This window comes from Emydura macquarii, unplaced genomic scaffold, assembly GCF_026122565.2.
Source record: "Emydura macquarii macquarii isolate MOO-44397 ecotype Brisbane River unplaced genomic scaffold, CSIRO-AGI_Emac_v2 contig_561, whole genome shotgun sequence".
Lineage (NCBI taxonomy): Eukaryota > Metazoa > Chordata > Testudines > Chelidae > Emydura > Emydura macquarii.
Genome location: NW_027130698.1, coordinates 9462662 through 9486245, shown reverse-complemented (window position 1 = coordinate 9486245; position 23584 = coordinate 9462662). Strand labels below are relative to the sequence as shown.

At 36.9% G+C, this 23584-nt stretch overlaps 1 protein-coding gene across 12 annotated transcripts in view; it reads right to left on the bottom strand.

The window, feature by feature from the left end:
* WWOX (WW domain containing oxidoreductase) overlaps positions 1-23584 on the bottom strand; it is a 642196-nt gene that overhangs the window by 583210 nt on the left and 35402 nt on the right. For all 12 annotated transcript variants that reach the window (XR_010918332.1, XR_010918333.1, XM_067540119.1 and 9 more), the window contains exon 5: positions 14398-14504. Coding sequence is in view for 10 of the 12 variants with exons in the window: in XM_067540119.1 (XP_067396220.1) it covers positions 14398-14504 (107 nt within the window). In the remaining 2 variants the exon portion in view is untranslated. The remainder of the gene's footprint in view (positions 1-14397; positions 14505-23584) is intronic.

Here is a 23584-nt window from a genome sequence, read left to right as displayed (position 1 = left end):
CTTGTGGGATTTGTCCACAGCCCTGCTTCTAACTCCTAAAACATAGAAGATGGAGACACATTTGCGTAGTTTTCTTTTTTTCAAATGAACTTTTTTGATGTCAAAATGATTGTAGGTCCATTACGTATTCATAAAAAAAGGGGAAAAAAAGAAAGGCTACAAGATACTATCAATAAGTTTGTGTTGCAGTTTCCAGATCACAATTATATTTTACAAACAAACATTTTGGTTGCTTTGTATAAGTGTGCAAAGGACAGTGAGCAATCCATTTTCACTGTCTGAACATACTGCTTTACAGGTACCCTGTCACACATTCCACCCTGTTCACTCATAATGCTGAAATAAGCTCGCAAAGTTGTTTGTCAGTTTGGGAATTAATTATATGAAAACCTATGAAATCTTCAGTGTAAGTGATACTTCTGGCATAGTTTTAAAAAGGAAAAACAAAGAATCAGTTTGGTGATAAAGTGACCCACTGGATTTCACCATCACTTTCATCAAAAGTTATCACAGTACATATTAAATCATTAGCAACAAACTCTGGGGCCTGCTGGTTTTAAAATGCAGACAGAGAAATTCAATGCAGAAGCAAAATAGGGCCAATAATATAATTACAGCACTATGCCTGTGTAGTCTCTGTTAATGTTATTATTTGACATTGCAAGGCTATGCTTTTCCCCATGAGTCTCAACGGAGACAAGATTCACTCTAATTGGTTCCAAAGCACAACCTACCAACAACAATCTTTCCTCAGGACCAGTAATGTTAATTTCCACACGACTGTAAATAGTGTTTGCAAACAATACAAACATGGTAATAGGAGGCTAGGTGAGTAATTAATGTGGTTACAAAGCAGCTTATTTGCATTTTTATTTAAAACTCCCTTCTTTAAAAAGCAGCTCAGATTTCTCTTTGCAAAAGGAGCCTTGGTTAAAGAGTAGAGCAGTAATTACTCTCTTTAGGGGTTCTTTTATATGCCCCTTAGGGAATTAGAATGAAAAGATAAGCAGAAATATAAAGGGAATCATGTAAAATATAAAATGTACTATAAACACTTATTGGTGTATTTACCATAAACTAAGCTTGCCTTCTTCATTAATAGAATATATTACAAGCTTACATCACAACCAGATTAATTGTGGAGATGGTTAAAAATTTACAATCAAGCCAGTTTAACTTATTTTCAAAACTTAGTACTACAAGTGTACTGAGAGTAGAATTCTATTTATGTGAAAAGAATACATGACATGGAGTATATACAAACAGAGGGTTTTTCAATACCAACAATGCACACTGTGGGAAAAGCAATTAGACAATGGGAGTTTATGGATATGAAAGGTTCAGATAAATAGGATTCTGCTGTATTGTGTAAAACATCAAAGAGAAACACAGAGACTTATTTACACACACCTCTAAGCTAGGCTATATAAATACACAGGGGCCCAGATTTTGAAAAGTAGATGTCTAACGTTAGGCCTGATTCTCAGTAGTGTGGAACAGCCAGCAGTTCCCATTAGTTTTAAATGAAGCAGCTGATGGCCTGATTTTTTCAAAAGCACTAGGCAATTTACTTGGAAGCCTAAACATGAATTTAGAAGCCCAGCTTTAGGCACCTATTTTTGGAACGTTTGGCCAAAACTAGTCACGGCTGAGTGATTTGCTGGCAATATTCTCTCATGTTATGTTTTGCCAGTTTCCTGCATGCTGGGAGTTGTTTGTTTGGGTTTTTTTGTAATTAAGAACACTGAGACTGCATCAAGAACAGTGTTTTACTAAATCATGAACAAAATATCCCTCTCTCGCAAATGTAATGTCCATAAATTTCTGCTGATTGGAGAATATACCAAAAAACATGGGGAAGGGGTATGACGCTATCTGGATTAGGGGTGACCATTTTTAATATTATTAATATCAATATTGCAAAATTACAATAATGCACGAGCCATATGATATGCCATATGCCTGATATGCCATACATAGGTTATAATTTGCTAAATATGCTAATATTGTTTATATGTATGTATCAACTTTGTATTATAAGTCCTAAATATTATGGTATATTTGTATTTCAATTTTACTGAATTTCTGGGTGACACCCCAGACAGGATGGCAGCAGCACTAAGCCCACTTAAAGGCCCATCAAGGGAACTCAAAGCTACAATGAATCCAGTGAAAGAACCCTGAGGCTATACCTTATGAGTCCCCAGGGCATGTAAGAACATGCCTAGAGATGGGACTTTGGGGCTTTTCCATTCCATGTGCTGTGTGGCTCTGTTTGGAACAAGCCACATGACAAGGGAACATACAAGGCAGCTGCACCATCCACATCTTTTCTTCATTTCTGCTTCCTACATCAGGATCAATTGATCTACAACTGAAGCTGTGAAACAAAGGACTGAGATCCATCCAGTTAACCTACCACACCCACAACTATTTTCCTTTCCCAACATTCAGATCATTCTTCCTCCCTGCTAAAACCCTTCCACACAATTCCTGTTTCTTTCCAGAGGACATTTCTGACCCTATTCCCTGCGCTGCTCCTTCCTTTTTCTCTTCCCCAAGACACTACTATTCCTGCACCCAAGGAGGGCGCTCTGCTTCAACCACTCACTTCACCAGCCATTCTGAATACAACTTCTTATTCATGGAACAGCCCCACCCTCCATTGTGCCAAGCCACTTCAAATTCTTCTAAGTCCCATTTAATGCTCCCCTTTCCGCTTGCCAATCAATGATAAACCATTTTTGCAGATCTCTTACCTACACTACCACTACAAAATACATTTTAAAATATTGATACATTTTGACAAAGCGCCTTGGAACTACAAGAAATTGACAAACTAAAAAATGTAGATCCCAGGTCTTTAATTACATTTCTTCGCCTAACCTTTTGTTTACTGAACAATGGTCCAGCACCAATAACATTTAACACTGAGCGGAGTGCTTGCTACCCTGAGCAGTGCAACTGAAGTCAGTGTGAGCACTCATGATAGGAAGCACTATATTTGGGGATAAGTGGTTGTAGTGTCTAGAACTTAAATAGTAAACTCTTTTGGGCGGGAATATAAGCTGTTTTTACAGAGATTGTCTGTACAGTACCAGGCAAACCTTTGGCACTATAGAAATAATATTCATAACTTCCATAAATCTTCTGAAATTAATGTATATTTTGGCGGTACATAGAGTGTATAAAAAGGGCATTGGTGGAAAGGTTTTCTACAGATAGAAAACTATAGGTTTTCTACAGATATTTTCAAATACATAAAAACAGTGCTATACTTTAACTTTTAACAAATATTTTTCAGTTTTACTAATTCCTGTATTTAGAGTACACATTCTTTGGAATCACAGTTCTTTATCAACTGAAAAATAATCAAAACAAACACTTCCAAGTTTTCATAACCCTGGCGAGAAATTAAAGTGAATCAAGAGTAAGATGTTATATTAATTAAACATTTGGAATGCATCCATAATGTTTACTAAAAATTGAAGCCATATAAGCTCTTAGATGACTGGAAAATGCCTACCAAATCCTTTAAAGTCTCCTGCACCCACTCATACTGACTAAAAGTCTGCTTTATAGGGCATAAGAGTAATTATTTTAAAGTATCAATGTATTTATTTGGATAATAAAACTACGTCTTTACTACAGTAATGTAGTAGACAAACTATAGACAAAGTAGACAAAGGTCTGAAATAGTTCAGCTGTGTCAGTAGATTGATTCTGTATAAATGATATCCACTATTCAATGTTGGGCATCTTTCTGAATGCAAGGGCCTTAACACATCTGCTATATAATTCACTCTATTTTACAGTGGTTTCATTACCAACCATAAAAACTGTAACAGTGGAACTGTATAAACAAACTGAACAGTGTTTTTACTGTAAAACATGAATGTAATATAAATATTTGTCTTTCCCTTCTCTCAGTATCTGTAATGAGAGCAGCAAATTCATGCCATATGTTTATAATGCAAGAAAAATAGATCTTAACAATTCATCCATGTGGATGTTGGTGAAGCTATTTAATGTTTTTAATTCATCCATTTGCTTTCACACAAATTTCTTTAGAAATCATTTCAAAAAAACCTCTTGCTATTGTCAGTTACTAAATTCATTGCTGTTTTTAAAAGGTGTGTGGCTGGCAAGAAGAATGTAGAGATGTTATCACTGCAGAAATCTATTAAGACCATTGCTAAGACACAACTGAGAAATGTCAATGTGAGTACCTGCATTACCAATAAAACACTGAAAACATATTCAATTTAGAATCCTAAAACCTAACAGATGACTTCAGAAGTTCAAAAGCCACAGCTAATTAGCTCCTCCATTAGCAGGCTGTTTTATGGCATATTTTAATTTTTCTTAGAACTACAAACACATTTCAATACTATTGAAAGTCTTATAACAATTTACTTGCTAGCTGTACTTGGAAGATAGCTTTACTAATCGCCCCAACAACCACATCCTCAGTGTGTCTCAACACTGGAGGGATCAGTGATATAGACCACATACTGACATAGATGCTACTGGGAACTGGAGTGAGAATCAATTCATTTCATACAGCTCACAGACAGCAATCAGATGGTTATGACATTTTGATTACTACCAACCTCAGCCAAGATGGCATTAGTAACATCAGTTCTCATCTTGCTCACATTAAAAATAACTGAAACATTTTAACTTAAAAGAAAGTTGGATCGGGATCAGGCCTTTAAGAAGCAAAAAGCTTATGTGCTGTTAGTTATCCAATCCGTTTGTCCTATCTTTATCTGCGGTCTACAGCTTGTTTATCAGATTCAGGGCATTGAAGAAACACTCACCCCTTTATACATTACTGATTTGACTACATTGTATTTTACTGTATGATGGCACATTTTCTAACACAGAATATGACATACTTTGAAACATTGCAATACCTCATTACAAAATGATGCCACAAGTCTTGGAACTAATATTTGAATAGGAATGAGTTCACTCTGCAGTAAAATATCCTGAAATACCCAGACTTGCTTTTTGAGAGTGTTTATTCATTATAATGTTTACCAGAAGATTTGTAACAGAAGTGCCATTCAGTGCCATTTTGTGGAACCCAGCAGTTACTGATTCTTAGTTGCAGCTGCTTCCCACAGTACCCACAATAAGCTGCCTTTCCCCAGCCACCAAACCCTTTTTACTAACTACCTGTGCTTAAAGAAGCCGTCTATTTCATATCCTTTAAGGCTTTCCATGACTGACCTCTATAGCTTACTGCTAATCAGCCACAAGGAGCCATTTCTCCATTGAGCACGTCAACAGACTTGCAGAGCATTTTAGCTGTATTGTTCCTACTGCAGGCATCCTATACCTAGGTCTATGGTGAGGAAGACAACTGTATAGCTTTTGTGGCATTGTTGGGATAAAACAGAAGCTTAGTGAATCATCACACAATGGTAGCACGAGTTCTACCTTCTAGAACAAGATCAACAACCACAGATGTCAAGATACTTAAGACTGCGCAACAGAGTTTTTGCTTGATAGAGATAACATTTCTTTTCCACATATACATTCAATACACAGAACCAAAAATCAAAATCTGAGGCTAACTGGCAGAATAGTCCTCCTTCCTTGAAAAACTAAACTAATGAACAAAATGCATGAAAAGGGCTGCATACATTCCTCGCAAATGGGACACAAACACAAATCTTGTGCATACAGCTTGCTTCCTGCCTTCCTATATTTCTGTTAGGTCACAGTTGGAGTTCCAAGCCTCAAAGATCAGGTTTTAATTTCAGTTATAATAATTTAATCAGCAATTGCCTATTGATCAATCATTCTTTATAGGAGTCTCCCTTAGGTGAACAATACTTTGAGCAAAGGAACGGGACAAGTGTCAAATTTATCTTGCTGTTCTGAGTTACAGACATTTTCTGTACTCTTGTTACATCTACATCTTGTAAGCATCTCCATGTAACAGAAATCTGAAGTTTTGCTATAATTTAATCTCTTTATTTGAAGTAACTGTGGTCTTAATTTTGAGAAAGCTTTAAGAGAAACATTTCTTTAGACTTTTTGTTCAGAAAAAATAAACTTTCAATGTATTTGTAATACTTACTTAAAAGACTGAAATTTGTAGGAATAAATACATGCAAGTTTCTCAAGACAAAAAGCTGTGTGATATTTTATTCATCCATATTTTGAAGAATTTTCTTAAAAATATAGTTAACATCTGGAGCTATATAGCCCTGTCCAACTGTTATGCTTATACCCAGTTAGAAAAATGCATCAATAATACAATATAAAATAAACTCCCTAACTCCTCTTTTTGAAGCATAGATTTCCATGTTCATCAGAGCAACTATGTGTACTAACAGCACTGTAGTGTTTTTCATTAAGCCTTAAAGTCAATTAAGCTGCGAATTGGAACAATCATTCCTCCTTTGCAAAGTATTGATATTCTTTCTTGGTTGCTTTAGGGCCTTTCCACTACTCAAGGAGAGATTTGTTTGACAATTTATGATTAAAATTAATTATAGCTCTAAAATTCCAATTTCCTTTCTTCTGAGCAAGAAATTATCAAACTCAGTTTTAAACTGATATTGAGCTTTATCGTGCATGGGCAACTTCCATTTTCAAGACATCTACTGTAAAGCAATGTATCTCAGCCCATAGCAGCATATTCCACTACTACTTCCACAAATGCGTGGGGTTTTTTGTTTTTAAAAAAAGAAGACAAGCTACAATGATTCCCCTTGAAAACTTGTTGCTTTAGGTATATAGGTAAGGCAATTATAGAAATATTTGCAGTATTACCTAAACTTTACTATACTTTACTATAGAAAATAACTAGAATACTGCAAATACAGCATTAAATGTTATGCAGGTACCTAATGAAGCTGACAAGTTTTCAACTGTGATCATTGCAGAGCTGATATCAAAGTCTCCACAAAATAGCTTTTTAGACATAAATAGCAGAAAATGTGTGGTTTTCTACATGTGTCTTCAACAACCAGCCAAGTCATCCCCTGTGGTTTTTTAATTTACAGTGCAACTGCTGATCTGACAAACCTCGTTTTCCTGGATATCATTAGTATTATCCTCAAGTCCTTTAGGTCAAGATTTTTCAGTCCACATGACTTTTTTTTTTTTTTTTTTTAAATAAAAGCTTACTTTTATGTCTGAATTGCAGATCCACTGAAAAGAGATAATCTAAAATTGATTTTTGTCTAACAATAACTGATTCTTTTGTAGTAACAAAATTACCACCAACAAAAGAAAAAGATAACTCTGTACAGATACTTATGGAACCCTATATTTTATGGCACTATTGACGATGATCTCATAAATCAAACGCACCAGAAGGTTAAGGGAGTTACTTAGGTTGTTCTCGTAAGTTCATTTAAACATACTGTACTTCATAACTTACTTTTTTGAATTCCATATTATAATAGGTCTTCACTTCTTTTTAAACAACAATTATATTTTTGCCATAAAAAGTTTAGATACATAATACATACATAAGTCAACACAAGAGAATCAAAACTTTCAACAAAAATAGTTGTTTCTTTAATCATGTTGTGGGTAGCTGAATATTCCCGATTATTTTAAAATAAGCAGAATATTTCTCAGGTTCATTAGAAATAGTAAGTGCTCAGTATCTCTTAGCATTTGGCCCTATATTAACAGAATGTAAAGGCTGCAAAGGGAAGAACTCAAAGTGAGAAACGTGAACCTTAAGGAAGGCCGCACAACCTTAACACTGCCCAGTTATGCATTTGTATTAAAAGAACATAAGAGTGGCCACACTGGGTCAGATGAATGGTCCATCTAGCCCAGCATCCTGTCTTCCGACAGTGGCCGATGTCAGATGCATCAGAGGGAATAAAGAGAACAGGGCAATTATTGAGTGATCCGTCCCATCATCCAGTCCCAGCATCTGATAGTCAGAGGCTTACAGACATCCAGAACATCCCTGACCATCTTGGCTAATAGCCATTGATGACATATCCTCCATGAATTCATCTAATTCTTCTTTGAACTCAGTTATAGTTTTGGCCTTCACAATACCCCCTGGCAATGAGTTCTGCAGGTTGACTGAGTTGTGTGATGCAAGTTTTTAATTATGCAATCACACTATATCTCAAACCTTTTTCTAAAACCTTAGATAGGACACACTCTTGTAACAGATTTGTTAGTTTGTGAACACACTAAGTTCATTATTATGGTACATTTGTGACATATATATGAGTATTATATGCAGCAGTATATATTTCTAAAATTAGCACACATGCAGTGTGTCCACAGAAAAAAAACAAAACTAAATATTATTGAAGACATTCATAGACGTTTCACATAGAAATAGCAGATTTCCATTAATATTGTGCATTTTCTAAAAGCTGTTTCATCCACTTCAATGGAGAATTTAGGGGATGCAGAATTTATGTTTGTACAATGCAGATTAATGGCTGTCCCGCAAAGCATTATGCATATAAGTAAATTGGCTCACACTGATAGCACCACTGACTTCAATGGGGCTGTTCCTAAGAGTAAATTTACTCATGTGTGCTAAGCTTTGCAGAATTGCACCCTAATGTGGTATATTTCCAAATATAGTTCTACATTCCCAATTTAAACTGAAGTGAAACAAGTGCCCTTGATCATATAGCTTCCCCAATGAGTTCAAAGCCAAAAGTCTCGGCCTCTTAAAAGCTGTCCTTTGCGGCAGGGTACAGTGTTTCCTGCCCTGCTGGGGGAATTCCACTAAATAACATTACATTATTTTTTCTTTAAAAGACGCTCTTCCTTCAGGAAAGGAGAATTTTTAAGTTAAACTTCCACACTTCCATGTAAAGGAAAAAAATATAAAAATTTATTACAAAAGAAATATTGGTGTCAATATTGTAATATTAGTATTAATCAATTAGATTAATCTAACATGCCTGTGTATTACAAAGGAATCTTCCCCCTTTTTGTTTTGAATAGCTGCGCTCTCTCTCTTTTCCCCGTTCTCATTTTCCTCAAGATTGCTTACAATTTGATGTAAATTTTAAGCATCTTGTAATTCACCAAATAATTCTCCCCTGGTTACACACTCCAAGTAATTAAAGTTCAGTAATAACTTATTCTTTCTGCTCCAGCACCTACATTTCAGTTGTTTATTTTCCCAGAGTCATAAATCTGAGGGACTGTCAAAATGCCACAATATTAGTGCAATAATCAAAGTTAATTAGACCCTCTCAATAAACAACAACAAAGCCATTACAAAGATGCACTGAAGGTTCTCCACTACCCGGTTTACAGATGAGATTGTATTCTGAACAATTAGAATTTGAGAACTGTTAGTAAATAAATGTAGGGGTTTTTTAAAGTAATTTGAACCAAGACAGTAATCTTCATTCAATTACCAATTCATTAACTTTCAGTGAAGTAATATATGTACTTATACAAGTAGTCTGGTACTCCTGTCGTCTGCACAAAGTACTAAAAACAATTTTTGCTTTCACTGACTTGTGATAACTTCTAGAAAAACACTTTTTAAATTAAATGTGCAAAGCAAATTATATGTAAGAGGTACTCAGAATTATTTCATGTCATTTCACTCTTCTGTTGAAATAGTTTAATTACATTTACCTATGAGCGTTTGAAAAGAGAACAAATCAATTCAAAAGAGGGACTACCCAAAAATCCACATAAATTGGAAGATCAAATTTAAAAGTAACACAAACACAATCTTGAAGTGAGTCCCCCTTAAATATTCCACTGATGTTACTGCAACAAAGAAAAAAGGCAGCTTCCATTTCAGTTAGAAACCATGGAAAAAACAAACCTTAAAATACAGTATTTTAAACTCACCTGCCCAAGAGAGAGAAGGCTTTAATCCAAATACTCTCAAGAAACTGGGCTCCAAAATGATTCTTATGTGGCATCGCCATTACAGGAGGTTTGCCATCATAGTAGCACATTCTGTACAACCCTCCACTAATCTCTTTGTGGATGAATAGTCTTTTTGATTCATCCAGCATACCACATCATCCATCAACTTTCCCTTCCAGTGCCCATAAACATGCATCACCAATGGAACCCCTCACAATGTGCCCTGCAAATCAAATCTTTCATTTCATATGAGTTCTGACTAGCATTTGCTGAGTTCCAATAATCTCCAGTACTTTTTCGTTACATGGTCTATCCATGATATTTTCTTCTGTAACCTCCATAATTCAGAAGAACTGTGGTTTCTTTATTATTGATTGTTTGAATATCCATGTTTCACAGCTGTAATTTAACACTGAACAAATGTAAGGTTGGAATTTGGTCTTCAGATTTATGTCCCTTCTCCTCAGATGTTTATTCCTCCTGAATGTCTCTTTCACTCTTGCTGTTCTGGTGCTGAATTCAGTATCTGATCTTCCATCTTCTCTACTGATGCTTCCTAAGTAGCAATAATGTCTCACTTGCAGTATGGCTGTGTCATTCACTATAATCTTGCATGTTTTCTATGATCCTTGCATGCCACCATAGTTTGTCTTGTCCACATTTGACTCTAGATAGACCATATTCTTTGTCATATTTATGTATAATCTCCACTAACTTTATCAGACCTTCTTCTGAATCAGCAAACAGTGCTGTGTCATCTGCACAACAAATAACATTCCCCCTTTTTCCATTCATCTTAATACTTCCTTCTGCTTCTTAATTTCATCTAACACTTGCTATAAATGTTGAATAAATTCAGTTACATTATACAACCTTGTCTAAATTCTCTCTTGATCCCTAATAGGTTTTCATTTTCATTTCCAATTATAATCTCCTTCTGATTCCAATATAAATTGTTTTATTAATCGGAGTTTGTATCCCTCAATCCCTGCAGATCTCAACATGTTGAGTAATTTGTATTAGTAGAATGACTTTCCAAATAAAAAGAAAAACCCCACAAGTATACTGTTTACCCCATTTCGATTAATCTTTCCAACATGAGCTTCAAGTTCACACCCTTTCCACATTTTAAGCTATATATTTGTTCACTTATTTCTTTATCAATCCTCCCTTGTATTCAGCCTTGAACAGCTTGCAAAAGTATCTTAGGCCTGGTCTACACTGACCAGGAATTTCAGTGGCAGTTGACAGGAGATACGCAAGCTATGTAGAGTAGCTTGGGTATCATCCCGTTGACTTCCTAATTTCTATTTACCGCGGTACCTTCACTTCACTGCGCCGACGGAAAATGTGCTCCCGTCGGCTCAGCATTACTCTTTTTCCGGAGGTGGATTTATTAAATTGACTTCTGGATCGATTGAGCAGGTCTTCACTTCCACTCAATCAATCCCAAAGAATCAATCTGATGGCGGCGAATTTGCTGCCATCAGTGAAGACACACCCTTAGAGGCATGCGATATTAGGCTGATTGTTCTGTAGCCTTTACAATCCATAACATTGTTCTTTTTGGGGATTTGGATACACCGTGAGGTTATATCATCTTTGGAAATTCTCCTGTCTCAAACATACTCCTCATTCTTCTGATAGGGCTTTCAAACTTTCATCTCCTAGGCTTTTTAACAGTTCAACCAGTATTCCATCACAACATAGTGCTTTTTCCATTCAGAAGTCTTTATCACTGCCATGATTTCTTTATCCATTATTGGTGAGTTTACCTGATACATCTCTAATTGAGATTTTCAGGCCTATCTTCATCAAATAAGTTCCTTGACACATTCTCACTATCTCTTGTTTTTGTCTTTAAGGTCTGTCAAATATTGTCCATTTTTGTCCTTAAGGATCATATTGTACACCTTCTGTAATTGAAGACTAAGGCTCATATCTTTTGATACATCTTCATTTGTTTGTTCTCTTTATGCAACTGTTAAAGTTCTTTGCATTTCTCATTAAATCATTCAGACTTTACTAATGTGTATTTATTCTTTTATTATTTTACTTAGTCTCTAATATTCCTCTTTTTTTGTTGTGCTTTTACTTTTCTTCTTTCATCCACCAGAGCAATGGATTTCATCTGTCATCCATGGCTTTTTTCTTAGATATTAACTTCTTCCCTTCTTCCCTTCCTTAATATGTTTATCTGCAGCTTCTGTGATCACACCTTTCAGACATTCCAAGTCACCTGGGTCTTTGTTTTCATTAATGATCCTCAACACTTCTTGATAGTGACTTTGCATCTGATCATTCCTCAGAGTTTCAAGATTCCACCTTAAATAATGTTTGACTTTCTGTAATTTTTTTCAGCTTTATATTCAGTTCCATCAATGCCAGTCTATGATCTAATCCACAATCTGCATTTGGTATAACTTTAACCTTTGTTTTGTATGCATCTCCCGAACCTGCCCACTCCTCCCTCAGGACTCCCAAATATTATTTGCACAGTTTGTTCAACGTAAGTATTGTAGATAATTTGTTTCTCAACAAATTCTATGAATCTTTCTCCTCTCTGGTTTTTCACCACGCCCAAATAGGCCAACTGCCACAGATACTCTTCCCCCTCCTACTTTTGCATTCCAGTCTCCCATATGAATTACCATTCTGTCTTTCTTTCCACCACCGATTTTCATTGTTTCTTCAATGTTTTAATACAATATTGACATCCTCATCAGAATCTGCAGTTATTGGGGCATATTCTTGAATAATTATTACATTTTTCAGACGTACAGAAACATTAGTAGAACTAATTTCAGGTGTACGTTACTCACTATTATAAAACATTACTGAGTGCCATCCAATAGTATGAGGGAGCACTTTAAACTGTTTCAGCCTCCAGACATAGGAAGCAAATACATAATGTTTCCCTAAGTGCTAAAAATTTAAAAGGATAGAGAGAGAAACTAAGGACTTTATCTTGTGACCCTAACAGCATCCCAATGCAAGAGGCTCACTGGTATCTGGTAATGAGTTTCAGCTGGCCTGACCAGTTCAGTGTACCCTAATTCACTAATGTGACAACCTGTATCTAAAAGGTGTCATGTAAGATATCCATAGAAAGCTAACAATGTACTGATTGTTAATATCATTGCATGGTGTACATGCAGAAGACAAATTCAAAATTACAAACATAATGGGATTTATGTTCTTAAAATGTGTTTGGCAGGCAGAGCTGAAATTACCTCTTTCTATACAAAAGAATGTGGTTCTGCCACCTTGAAAGTATTCCCAAGATATATTAAGAGACAATGGGAATGCAATTTATATAAAAGGTAAGCAGAACCATCAGGCCTACAAGGGGAGGAGATAACCACTCAGCATCACAGCAGAAGGAGAAGATTGCAGGAAACAGATCCATTTGCATTTTAGCAAACACTAGCAGGGGAAGAAACCAGCAAAGAATCCTTCACCGGCAGATACATCATCTCCTTCCTCGTAGTTTGAATTAACTTTTCTTTGGAGTGGTAACCTTCAGAAGAATCCATGTCAAAGGTTTACTGAACTATAAAAGAGATGGGCAAAGAACCCCAAGAGATCCTTCACCTAAAAACCCAAAGGAGCTGAGCACTATGAACTTTGTGGAAGATCCTGATGAGAGGGGTGGTCTGCCCTCTTGTTGGAAGGTAGATTTGTAAGGAAACTATCTTGAATAAAGGCTGTAGCTAGTTTTATTACATTTTAACCTCTAGAACATATTTGATTGTAACCATTTCTAATTCTATCCTTTATACTTGAACTCACTTAAAATCCTATCTCACCTCCTTTAAGTTAATAAACTTGTTTTACTTTTTAATTAAAACCAACTGAGGCATGCATAAGGTGGACACACTAGAGCTCTGTCTCAGGCTGAGGCAGTAGAGATGGAATAGAGGGTGGTTCACCAACACAGCCCTATATATCCTCAGAGCACGTCATGAGGTCGTATAGAGCACATGAGCAGGCCAAACAGACACTAACAGAAAATCTCCAATAAAGGACTCATGAGGGACAGCATTCAAAGAAGAATAAGTATTTAATTAAAAAACCAGACAAAAATGATTTCCTTGAAGTACTTTATAGACAGAATTTTATGTAGCTCTCGAAGTAATAGTGACCAAGGTGGCAAGGGCTGTACACTGACAATCTCAGACGTAATTACACACACATTTACATGCTTAAGAAATTCTCTTTTTCGGTCACCTCTGACATGCATCTCATTGGTCCTTTAAATTTCTTTTAGCATTTAAATAACCTTCCAAGCACAGCATGACAATGCTTAAATCTAACTGTACATAAACATTATAAAATGGCAAATCTCCTTTGTTCTGTCTATAAGTATGTTTAAGTACTGAAATGATTATTACAATACAAAGAAAGCTGTTTTCTTGAATTCTGATAAGTGAAAAATAACATTTCTTAAACTGTCTACATGGCACCAAAAGACCTCATAATGCCACATTGCTTTGAATGTGGTAGAATTCGCTAGGCATTGAAAAAATATATACGTTTCCTTACCCATTCCTCTAGGATGCGCTGCACAGCTTCATTGGCTCTCGACATATTTCTGCAGGCGAGGATGACATAGGCCCCATGGAGTGCAAGAGATTTTGCCGTTTCAAATCCTATGATAAAATAAATAAAACAATGTAATAAACCAGTTCCAGTCAGAGAAAGATGAATCTTCACGAAACTAGCAAGAGGTATAAACTCCTGGTTCAAGAAGAAAGAACCAGGAATTTCTGAACATCTTTAGTATGCATCTCCTCTGTTCTAGTTAGTTGAGCCTTTGTAAGGGCACACTTGTAAAAGGTGACAAACACTTGAGTTTACTTAAGCTGTGCTTAATGCTTGGCATACATGTGCAAGTCAAGGTTGCATACAGGCAAATGCTCACAAGATATGGGGAAATATAGATGTATGCAAAACTCCACTTGTGCTCTTACAAGTATAGCACCTTAACCTTTCTGCCTCAGTTTTCTCATCTGTAAAATGAGGATAATTATTATTAATTATTTGTATTACCGTAGTGCTTAGCAGCCCCACTTCTTACCTTACAGGGTTGTTATGAAGTTTTAGCAGGTAGGGTGAAATCCAGGCCCCACTGATTTCAATGGGAGCTTTTCCATTGACTTCCATAGGGCTCAGATTTCATCCTTAAAGTCCACAATACACAAAGAATTTTAAGTAGTGATATATAAGTGCTAACTCAGACTAGATTCCACATATCTCTTCAAAACTGAGATAATAAACTCATCTGAAATTATAGAATTCTTTCCTACCCACAATGAATAGAAGAGGTGAGTTTTGTTGTTTCTTTAAAATGCTGCACCAGCCTTGAAGGGAAGCATACATTGCTGTGTTTGCCAAGACAGCACCGAAAGGGATGAGGAGAGGGGCCCACGTGTACCTATAGGCTTGGATGAATTTAATACACCTGGAGTTGGCCTGTGATTGACCAACATGAGGGCTACTCATGGCAGGATTGAACATCTAACACACACAGTGTGCGGAAATGAAGATGCCAGCAAGTGGGAGATACCTGCCTCCCTTGCTGATCTTCCCCACCCTCTCACCTTTATTTGTTGAGGGATTGTATCAAGACACTGGATACACAGCCTCAAGCTGGTGTTAATTGCCAAAGACTCCTTACAGTTAACTGAAATAGACCTATGCCAGTTTACACCATCTGAGATTTTCTCCTGGGAGTGCAAAGTGCCTGATTTAGAGTTCAGAAGGTTGGGTCAATAACTAGGGTTCCACCTGGGGAAGTTGGTTTGTGTTGTTGTGCATTCAGCATGGTCACTGGGCGTTCTGTTGCTATGGAGCACTAACAATGAAAGAGAAATTTCCATCTAGCTGAAAGAGCAACTCACCATAACAGCACTTAATGAGTTCCAATTAGAAAAGCTTAAACTAGAACATGAAGAATCAAATCATAATGCCCAATAATTTGACTATGAACATATTAGAAAGTCACAAAGAAGAGGCTATTTGTTCAAGCTTTATGTAGTTTATAGCATATTCATGTTTTCCTTTTAAAATTTGTTTACCAAGGAAAACCTATTAAGACATGCTGTCTCACTTCCAAAAATGCCCTGGGGCAAAAGAAATTCAGTTACAAAATAGGGTATAACAGATTATAGAAACAACAGACACCAGAGAAATGTACACCATTCTCTGCAATTACATACTTATGGTATTTAAGCCCAAGCAATTTTCCTGTATCTCTTTTAAAACCACTCACTGTACTAAGCAACTTTAATTACCTGGGAAATTCATTGTACGCACACGGATGTAGCTTCAGTACATGCAAAGGATATTTTCCCAGTTCCTAAATCCATTTTGAGCACTGATAGCACGGTAATTTTAAAATGTAACAAATATAGCTCATGTTGTATTGCAACACTGTCAGCTAGCTATATGCTAGTTGTTTTACCAAAAAGTACTAATTTTAATAGCTCTACATATTGCTAAAATCTGGTTTGAACTCTTGAGAATCATGTTCTTCTGAATTGTAATATTAGCAATGTGGAGCTGCCGACCAATTAATTAGTTAAATGTAGCTATGCCTAGCCAAGTCCACCCTTTGCCATGCTTTGTGCAAAACAATTAACTCCACACCTCTTACATTTTCAGTTAATAACTTGAGATTCTTATTATTAAAAAATATGAATGGTCTGACAAAATTTAAAATTGAAATAAAGTTACAAGTTACAATTTAGCTAATTTTACCTTGCGCACACAAACATGACAATCAACAGTAAACTTTCTTAAACCAAGGATGAAATTGAGGATTTAGGCAAAAATGGAGAAACATTCCATTGTTAAATCACCCATAAAAAAAAAATCTACTTTTTAAAAAGCATAATACAAAGAATCAGTCTCGATTCTTAATAACTGACAATTTTTTCCAGGTGAACACTAGAGAGCGTACGGAAGTAGAGAAGGAGGATGATCCAGTGGTTAAGGTCCAAGCCTGAGACTCTGGAGACCTGGACTTGATTCCTTGATCTGCCACAGATTTTCTGTATGACCTTGACCAAGACACTTAGTCTCTCTGTGCCTCAGTTCCTCATCTGTAAAAGGGGGATAACTGCACTTCCCTACCTCACAAGGGCGTTATGAGGAGAAGTACATGTTAAAGACTGTGAAGCACTCTGATACTATGGTAATGGGGATGGTTAGCAGGCATACCGTTGAATTCATAATCCAACTATCCAACAATGTGTGGCCTAGAAGGCCATAGCAGCAAAAAAAAAAAAAAAAAAAGAGCTGGCTAAACAAAGGAGAGAGGAGAGAAAGAAGGAGGTGGCCAGGGAGCTACCTCCACAATCACCACTATGTAACAACAGTGCCAGCAGAAGTAAAGGGAGGGGAAGAGAAGACAGAACTATTATGGATGCCCCGATACTGTCTTCCAGCCATTTATTTACATGATAGATTACAGATCAGGGAAGGGGTGAAATCCTGGCTCCACTGACATCTATGGGCATTTTGCCATTGCCTTTAGTGGGACCAAAATTTTACCCAATGTTTATAGAATAAATATAAATCCTGAAGATAGCTTGTCTTTATATTCAAGGGCCATCTCTGCAATCTAGCCATTGAAGAGCCAGAGCCCATCCTGCAGCCTAGCACACTGTGCTACCCCACCAGCATCTGCATCAGCTCCCAGAAACAGCAAGGGAGAAGATGCAGAGTCCAGAAGCTTGGCATAAGAATGGGGGAAGGAGAAGAGCTAAGGGCAGGAAGCAGAAATTGACAGGAGCAGGAGAGCAAGAGTTCAGGGTGGAGGAAGTACTGAAGCAAGAACTGGGAAAGCAGGAGCCAAGTGTGGTGAAAGCATTTGCTCAGAATCCCTCTGAAAACTGGTAAGACTAGCTGTGAATGCAACACTCGCATGCAGGGTACACAAATCTGAATCAGGTCCAGGATTTTAGGAAGGTCAGCACAAGCTAGGTGAATTGGCAATGCAACAAAATTGACAAATAAAATGTATTGATAAATGCAAAGTAGATAAATCTAACTACTGATACAGCTAATTTAGAACACTGTATGGTGTGTTACCTCAAGAAAAGGATCTGTGTGTCATTGTAGACAGCTCAATGAAGACGACTGCTCAATGCACAGATGAGGCCAGAGATTTATATAAAAGACATTACAAAATTCTCCAAATCAACAATGTGGCCTTAGCTAAAATACTGTGCACTATACTGGTCACCCCATTTCAAAGAGGATATCGCAGAACGAGATGGGGTTCAGAGAAGGGCAACAAGAATGATCAAGGGCCTGGTTAAACTCTCATATGAAGAGAGTTTGAAATGTTTGGGATTATTTACCTTAGAAAGATGATGAATCAGAATGGCCATAATAAAAGTATATAAAATAACTGGTATAGGATCTTCTGCTCTACCTGTCATGTAACACAAGAACAAGAGGACATTCCATGAAACTAATAGGTAGGAAATTCAAACCTAATAAAAGGTAAAAAATTTTCATACAAAATGTAATTAGACTGTGGAACTCATTGCCTAAGGAAGTCATTGAGGCCAAAAATGTAAGAAGATTCAGAAAGGGATTGGACATTTATATGCATATCAAGAATATTAAGCTATAATTAATGGTTATTTTGTGGAAGAGATATTAAACTATACGCTTCAGGGCTTAAGCCATTCTTCAGCTGTTCGAAATCAGGATAAAACCTAATGTGGGGGGACAGATTACCCCACACCTGCCTGTTATAGGCTTTTTTACTCCTTCTGCTAAAGCATCTGGCACTAGCCACATTTGGAGACAAGGAATTGGACTAGATGGACACTGGTCTGATTCAGTCTGCGAATTCTTGTGTTCTATGTGCAATAGCTTGTTTCAGAAACATTGTGTGCGTCTGATAATAAAGCAACATTGTTTTAACAAAAGCCAAGTAAACAAGAAGCAGGGGGGAAAGCTTTTGACACTTAAAACTTTTTTACATATTGAATTTATTAACAGCAGAACCACTGGAATCTGGCAACATAATTTGCTTTTGGACTCAAATGTTACAAGTTAACTTTCAGCCTACAGTAAATACTAAACAACAGTAATCGTAATGGAGGTGCTGACAATTCATACATTTGAACTCTATACAAGAAAAAAAGTTCTGCTTAATCCATTATGTAAAAATTGCATTACACTGAAGTTAATGTTGAGTACATATCTGTAACTTAAGGGTAAACTACTGTGAGGATGTTGTAATTATCCCTAAAACAAGTATTACAAATCCAGGAAATTTAGAGGTAAGTTTATGCATAAAAGAAATCTAATGGACCTTAAAGTATGTAAATGCACAATGAAGGGACCTAAACACCTTAACTCTGCCCCTGCAGCGACACCCTGGGGAGGGATGTTTCTTTAAAACTCAGTTTTGTCTAATCTAGGACTACAAATGCCGTTAGCACCAATTATAACAATGGTTATTTTAAAAAGTTTGGACCTGCTAGTGTAATCTTTTTGCAAGAGACACAATGAGCTATATTCTCCACAGTGGTAAATCCATTTTGTGCAGCACTGCCAGTGTCATCTGGCTTTAAAACTGGTTTAACCTAAAACAAGTAACCGCAGTGAAAGGGCAATCCACTAGTGGCACATATGTTATGCCATTCATGCTCCCCAAAAACTGTAATAGGTAAAAGAGGACATGATCAGGAAGAATTGGGTGTAACCTAGATGTACTACATCAATCCTTACAGCATTTTTTGACCCTCTGCCTTTTGCAGTAGAGTGCAAATTAGAGTAGCCTGCTCTCAAACGTTATAAAACTAAAAGAATGTCCCTGACAGAATGGAAATATACTGCATTAACATAAGTTAATAGTGACTTTTCTTTTATAAGAAGGAATAAGCCACATGCAAAAACATGTAGTACATTAAATATATATATATATATATATACTTCAATACACACACACTTCAATATTAAGGATATAATTACTTACAAAAACAAAATTAATATGCAGGATAAGAAAAAGATATTTCCCAAAATGTGACAAGGAGAATTGTGTGCTGAAATGGAATCCACTTTGAGGTACAGCCAGACTACATTTAAATTCTCTATGCAATACAATGTTGAGGCAATAATGTTTTGTAAAACTATACAATAAATTCCAAGTGACTGCCCTGAAAATCTCAAGAGGCAAGACTGACCTGAGGCTGGCTACTATTGCTGCCACTGCTCTGGTTGAATGAGCTCTAATCTGACCCTCAAGTGACAATCCTTCTTAAGAATAACAATGAGAAATATGTGAAGACAAACATTATGGCACAGTTCTCTTTATCAAAGGCTGACCTAACGGTTGGTAACAGAACAAACAAAAAAAGCTTAACTGCATAGGATGTGCTGTAGAACTTTAAAGCTCTCCACCTATAAATCAGAAGGCTTTTTTCATATCAAATTTTATTGTCTTTCATATCAAAGATAGGGAAAATACTGGTTGGGTAAGACAATTCCAATAGTGCATTCAGGGCATGGCCTTATTTTTAAAGAATTTGGTGTGCCTTACTGATTTAGAAAAGGTTTTTACTGCAACTTGGATCAACTGACTATTTCTGTGTCACCAAGGGTACGTCTACACTGCAATAAAACACCCATGGCTGGTCCATGCCAGCTGATTCGGGCTCACAGGACTCAGGCTGTGGGGCTATAAAATTGCAGTATAGACTACCAACCTTGGGAGGGAACACAGACTCTTGGACTCCGTGAGGGGGAAGGGTCTCAAAGCACAGGCTCCATCCCCAGTCCAGACGTCTACAGTGCAATATCATAGCCCCACAGCGCAAGCCGCTGACACCAGCCAACCATGGGTATTTTATTGCAGTGTAGATATACCCTAATCATTCTGAATGGAGGGGAAGCCTCTTAGTCCCTCATCTTCACTACACACAACCCTCACCGGAGGGCTAACATGTAAGAGTCCTAGGTTTCATGACTCTTCTTCCTGAGATCACGGTTTTCCCCTGTATACTCACTGTACCTGTTTCCCACAAGTTGACTACCATCCCTCTATTTTGGGTCAGATTCAGTTGGTGTAAATCAGCATAGCTCTATTAAATCCAATGGTGCAATGTCAATTTACACCTACTTGAGAATATGGCCCTCTGTCTATCAGATAAGCGCCATCCTCCATAAAACAGTCAAAATAAATGTAACTTTAATCAACTGTGGAAACTTAGTAACAAACATCCTGATATTGCTCTTCCACATTAGTCTTCTTTAAGACACCAGGTTGCTCTGCTACCATTGTACAGGGCCAGTATATCAGGTTTCTTTATTAGGAGATGCCACAGTTCTCCCAATGGAACTCCCTGGACCCATGATCCACACTACCTCAGTAGCCAGTTTTTTTTGCACTTTCTTCATACCTTTTCACACCTTGATAGTGTGCTCACTTAGTTACAATCAATGTAACGTTCACTTAGTGGGCAGAAAAGTAGGTCTGTTTTGAATCAAACCAGCAACCTTTAGAGATAGTGGAGCATAATTTATTTCCACAGTATCCCACAAACTAATGATGAAGAACTTGCACCAGATGTTTAAGCAATTTAAAACATGTCCTTATTGTAAGAAAACAAAAATTAAGTATTATCCAATAGAGAGATAAAAGAATTAAAAAAGAAAAAAGATGAAAGCTAAAATATGCTAAACAGTAGTGATTCTGTCACAACCTTTATGAATACTTGCACAAACCACCCATGAATACCTAGGATCCAGATGTCGAGACCTTCCCCATCTTCAGAAAACCTGTCTCTCTGACATCAACTACAAAACGTCCACAAAGAAAAAAATCTCCAATAGCCCAGTCTCCAGACTAAAAGCCTAACATTTTTTTAAAGTTCTTCAAAAACATCTTTTGTCTCTCCCTCACCCTGTAACAGAACTCTCAAGGCCTTGAGATTATAAATCCTTGCACATGTAGTTCATCTTAGATTTAGAACCTTCACAAGTCTTATTGAGCATTATGTCACAGGGGATTTAAACGTAAAAATAACGTAAACTAAGAGAAACTGAAGAAGAAAGACTCTCTCCTCTTGTAATATAGTAACAGCAAGTTTGACTAAATGAACTAAAGTGGTCTGTGGGATTGGAAGTGAAAAGTGTTAGCCTGTTTCTCTGTGTGTGGTATGCATGTTTCTTCCCTTTTACACCCTGATGGATTACTTATAGCCTTTACAATAGGAGAAACCAACTCTCGCTTTTAAGAATGAGCATATTACATTACTAAACTTATATTGCTTTCACAGCTGTGTTTGGTTTTCCTTTCACTGCTATGGTCTGTATTTCTTAAGACTTTCAGGTTTCCTTTCTGACTTGTAGCAAACCGATCTGTCACAGGGGTCCCCATTTGTACAGCCCAATAAGATCCTAATCTTCAGAATTAATCAGACCATCTTCTAGAATATTATATTTTTCTTTTAAGTACAAGGGGGTTAAGAAGAATCTTCTTCAAAATTACTCATCTGATTTAAGGATTTCCAAAAGCAGTGGAAATTGAAAAGTACAATTTCTTCATGGCTTGCCATGCAGTAAACTTGCCATGTAGACAAGCCTGAAGACTGGAAATAAAGGTGCAAATCTTTTAAAATGAGGATAATGAAGGTTGGAACAAAGTACCAAGAGTTATGGCAGTCTCCATCACTGGTAATTTTAAAATCAAAATGTTTTTCTAAAAGATATGGTCTAGTTAGTACAGGAGTTAATTCAGGGAAACCCTATGGCCTGTGTTGTGTAGGAGGTCAGAATAGCTGAACACAATAGTGCCTCGTGGTTTATAATCTATGAATCCATAAAACAAGCAGCAGCAGCTTTTACAAATAGTGCAATCTAAAACATCAGCCATGAAGAGAAACTTTCTTGATGTAAGTGTAAACTATGAAAAGAGCAACTTTCCCAACTCCTTACTCAGCCATACAGGCCATTTGAACTGCAACTTCAGGACCAAGTGGCTCACCATAGAAGTCTCAACTCTGGGAATGTGTATTATGCACACACAGTCAGTCCGTTAGGCCTTCCTCTAGGCAAAGGACCCCTTTTTCCAGCTGTGTGTGTCTCCAGGCGGTTGGTGCTTTCTTCATCAGAGGTAGGTCTCCTTTCTAACCCTGCCTCTAACTCAGCATACAGAAATTTATTACACTTTTTACTTAGATTGTAAAATCTTTGAGGGAGGAACAGTCTTTTTGTACAGTGTTTATACAGTGTCTAGCGCATAAAGGGGTCCTGGTCCATGACAGGGGCTCCAAGGCACAACCCCAATACAAATACAAATAATATTCCCTATGAATTTTCCTATGCTATGCACACATGCACAGAACCAACAGAACACTGGCAGTCAGCTATGACTTCACTTTACAGAATCTACTGTGCATCCACAAGGTACCTTCTAAAACCTGTAAAATATGGATAAGCTATAGGCAAGTTTTACCAGACCACACAAGGTATATCTGCAACAGAACCTCCATCTCCCAGCCAATTTAAAGTTTCCAGTATTTACTGGGTCACTAAGGAACTAGAGCTAATCAAGATAAGTTGCAAAGATATTTATTTAAAAGAGAAAAAGATTCACACCCCCATCTTTGTTATTGAAAACAGTTAGAACTTGACAAGGGAAAAAAGGGTTCCAGGGCCACTAACAAACCTGCCATATTGATCTTTCTGGCTGAAAAGATCAGTT